Raw genomic sequence first — 4188 nt, 5'->3', positions numbered from 1 at the left:
TCAAAACTCCTCCAGAATCTCCAGAAGAAGATCGGGAAGGGTTCCTCTAGCCAAATGACGTCACCTCTGCAGAACCATGTAATGTTGAAACAATCCCCTCAAGTTCGGTCTTAGGCAATGGTCCCTCTCCTTCTTATGCAGAAATCATAAAAAAAGACCACAAAAAATTCAGGCTCATCGGAGGATGAGACCTTTGAGAGGCCTTCGAAAAGAACTGGAAGGAAAACCCTCAAGGAAACTAGAGAAGAAGAAGCAAAAAGGCTAAAAACCCTAGGGAGTCAAGCCACCATTGAGATGTCTTTGGGGAGGAATACTAGAACCAGGCCGGCCAAGGGAGGTGGTCCCGCTCCAACAAGTAGTAAGTAATGCAACTGGTCTCTTGGAACTGCAGGGGTTTGGGGAATCCTGGAAAGGCAGAAGCAATAAAAAATCTTTTGAAAATGGAATCCACAGATATTCTCATGCTCCAAGAGACCAAAATAGAAGGGGATTCCCTTCTTCATACAAGCAGTTCAAAATGGAAATTCGATAATGGGAAGGCAGTTAGTGCCAGGGGCACGACTAGAGGAATAGGAACCCTTTGGTCTGGAAAAACCTTCTCTCTAGAAAGATCCCATGAAACACAACATTGGATCTTCACTGAACTTCGACACACCACAAGTAATCTCAGTCTAGCATTATTCAATATGTATGTCCCAGTAAACTATGCTGAAAAGAGAGAGTGCTGGAAGTCCCTGTCGGAGTTTTTAGATCTCCACAGCCCAAAGAATATTGTCATAGGAGGAGATTTGAATATCATAATGGACCCAAAAGAAAAAAGAGGTGGAATTTATACTAGAGACTCCATGCTCTCTTTTGTGGAAAATCTTGCCCAACAATGGGATCTGGTTGATTTTAAACCTGTGAGAGGAGAATTCACTTGGACTAACAATAGAACAGGGGGGAATCACATTTCCGCCAGGTTAGATAGATTTTTCATTCACAGCTCAATCTTTTTGGACAGAAGAATAGTCTTTTCCAAAATTCTACCGAAGTTAACCTCGAACCATAAGCCAATCCTCCTCGGTTTGAAAGAGGAAGAAGACTTAGGACCTCTTCCTTTCAGATTCAACCCTCTCTGGGCTGAAAGAGATGGGTTCCTTGAAATAGTCCAAACAGCCTGGTATAAAGAAGTTACAGGATCCCCAAGCTTCGTATGGGAGAAAAAGCTAAAAAATGTGAAGTATGCCTTGAAAGATTGGATAAAAAAGGCGATAAAAACTCCAACCAGCCAGAGGAAGGAAGTTGTCCATCAACTGGCAGATTTTCAGTTTGATATGGAAAAGACAGAAGTCTCCTCTTCGGAGTTAGACAAAGAAAAAATTGCTCAAAGGAGATCATATAGCTTCTTTCAGAGAGAAGAAGAATACTGGCGAATCAAATCTCGCAGCTTGTGGTTAAAAGCTGGAGATAGAAACACAACCTATTTTCATAGACAATACAGAGCCCGTCTCTCATGCAATCATATTGCAGAAATTGTCGCTTCTAGTGGGCAGATGTGCAAAGGGACTGAGTAGATTAAAGAAGCAGCAAGTAGTCATTTTCATAAATTACTCAGCACAGAAGGGGATGGGTGTGATGAGGATATAAATGATTTTCTCACACACATCCCGATTCTGGTTAATACAGAAGATAACAACACCCTGTTGAAACCTTTCTCAGAAGAGGAAATCTCAAAAATAGTGTGGTCCATGGAGCCAGATAAAGCACCAGGGCCAGATGGTTTTTCAATTCATTTCTACAGACTTTGCTGGGATATAATAAAAACAGACCTTCTGAGAATGATTCAAGGCTTTATGAGAAAAGCTAAGGTTGGAGGAGGAATCAACTCCACATTTCTCGCTCTGATCCCCAAGGAAGTGAATCCTGGGTCCTTTGAAAGATATAGACTGATTTCGCTCTGCAATGCCTCCTACAAGATTCTGGCTAAGCTGTTGGCTAATCGAATCAAACCACTGCTGCAAAAACTTATTTCTCCTACTCAAGGAGGGTTCGTGAAAGGAAGGCACATCTTGGACAATGTAATTCAAGTCCAAGAGGCTCTGCACTCCAGCCATTCTCGAAAAGAACAAGGTATGCTGATTAAACTGGACATGTCTAATGCTTTTGACAGAGTTAATTGTTTTTTCTTGTACAGGGTTCTTCACTCCTTTGGTTTCAGCCAGGAGTTCATAAATCTTATCAAAGCTTGCACAGGGAAGGTATGGATCGCGCCACTAGTAAATGGAAGGCCAGCCAATTACTTTCAAGCAACCAGGGGTCTGAGGCAAGGATGCCCATTATCCCCTTTCCTCTACATTCTGATGGCAAATACTCTGAGAAGAAGGTTATCTTACGAAAAATATGTTGGTAGCATTCCTAGGATTTGAATAGTAAAAGTAGTGGATCCTGTGAATGATGCTCTGTTCGCAGATGATTCCTTAATGCTCAGAGGAGCATCTTTTCGAATGGAAAATTCTTTCAAAGTCATTCTCAATAAATTTTGCAGTATCTCTGGTGCTTTGATAAATGAAAGGAAAAGCATTGTATATGGTTGGAATACAGAGCAAGAAACTATAGACAGAATTGCAAACCTTCTTGGCTTCGCTGGGTTTGCATCCTGGGAGAAAATAAAATACTTAGGACTCCCATTAACGCTGGGCTCTAACAGGAATAACCTGTGGGAGGAAATCATAGCCAAATTAAAAAAAAAAATCACAGTCTGGGGAGGATATTGGCTCACAACAGCAGGCAAATTAGTTCTAATTAAATCAATGTTATCGGCGCTGCCCACATTCCAGGCCTCTCTCATGCTGGCACCTAAAGCAATTACAGATCAGATAACAAGGTTAATGCGGGAATTTTTGTGGAACGGAGGAAGAGGAAATAGCAAAAGGTTTCACCTCATCAATTGGGAAACAGTGAAAAGACCCCTCATGGAAGGAGGGTTGCAGATCAAAGAACCCACGCATGCAAACATAGCGATGGGTTGTAAAATTTTGTGGCAGCTTCATACAGAACCCAGCCATCTAGTTAGTCAGATTATTAAATATCTTAATAACCAATCGTTGAAGCATTTCAACACAGAGAAAATGCCAAAAGGTTCCTTGGCTTGGACCTTGTGTAATCAAGGAATTGAATTTTTCAGAACCTTCCTTTATCGCATACCTGGAAATGGCAGAAACACTAAGCTATGGAGCGATAAAATAATGGGTCACCCTCCTTTAGTAGAAGTTAAAGAAATGGATGAGATAAGAGCCTGGCTTATCGAGAAAGGAATTCAGAAGTTAGAAGATATCTCGGACTGGGATAACAATGGGAATTGGCAGAGCTGGAAGTTCCCAAGAATTCTAGATTGCTTGAAATTGCAGTTTGAAACTCTTATTGAAGCTATCACTGATTTCGCTCTGGTTCACAAAGATGAGAATGACTCCTGGGGATGGGGCAGATTTGGGGCTTATTCAGCTGCCCAAGGATACTTCCAGATGCAATCTAGGAAGGATTCAATACACCCGGCTTCCTTTTGGAAACAGGTTTGGGATAGCTTCAGCATCCCAAAAATTAACTTTTTCTTCTGGACAGTAATGCACATGAAAATTCTGACTGGCGAGAACTTGAACAAAAGGAACATCGCAGGCCCCCATCACTACATTCACTGTAAATGCGCTTTGGAAACCATAGATCACTTGTTTGTCGAGTGCGAGTTTGCGAAGAAGGCATGGTTTTTCTTTCTTCAAGGCCTAAATCTTCCCTTTCCTCCACAGACCTCGATAGTCTCTCTGTTCTCTTCGTGGAAGGACAACTATCATTATAGAATCAACAGCAAGACTCTCTGGTATCGAGTGTGGATAGCAATTCCAAAGTATGTTTGTTGGAAGTTGTGGCTCGCCAGGAATGATCTCATTTTTAACAACACTGAGTGGACCCCAGATAAGGTGGCTGCAAGAGCAAAGGGCCTCCTAATCGAAACCTTAAATCAATTCCCCTTTAAAGAGGATATAAATCTCCTAAATGAAGAAAGTTCATGGTTGGCAGCTTTTTCTTGTAGAGACAGAAACCAAATTCTCTCCCGTCCAACTCAAAAGGAAAGATGGCAAATTTGGGATCCGGATGATAGCTTCCAACAATGGTGGAGAACCATGGGTAAGTGCACAATTTTCTTCGATGGCG

General features: G+C 41.8%; 1 protein-coding gene across 1 annotated transcript; it reads left to right on the top strand.

Moving 5' to 3' along the window:
- Nucleotides 1-365: 365 nt before the first annotated feature.
- On the top strand, nucleotides 366-1556 carry LOC149179790 (uncharacterized). The gene has a single exon (XM_089413645.1). It carries the CDS (start codon nucleotides 366-368, stop codon nucleotides 1554-1556), a length of 1191 nt encoding a protein of 396 aa, XP_089269771.1.
- Nucleotides 1557-4188: the final 2632 nt, after the last annotated feature.

This window comes from Pinus tabuliformis, chromosome 3_2 (assembly GCF_031772625.1).
Source record: "Pinus tabuliformis cultivar Carrire ecotype Pingquan chromosome 3_2, CPIR1, whole genome shotgun sequence".
NCBI classification, from domain to species: Eukaryota; Viridiplantae; Streptophyta; class Pinopsida; order Pinales; family Pinaceae; genus Pinus; species Pinus tabuliformis.
This window is presented reverse-complemented; position numbering and strand designations above follow the sequence as displayed.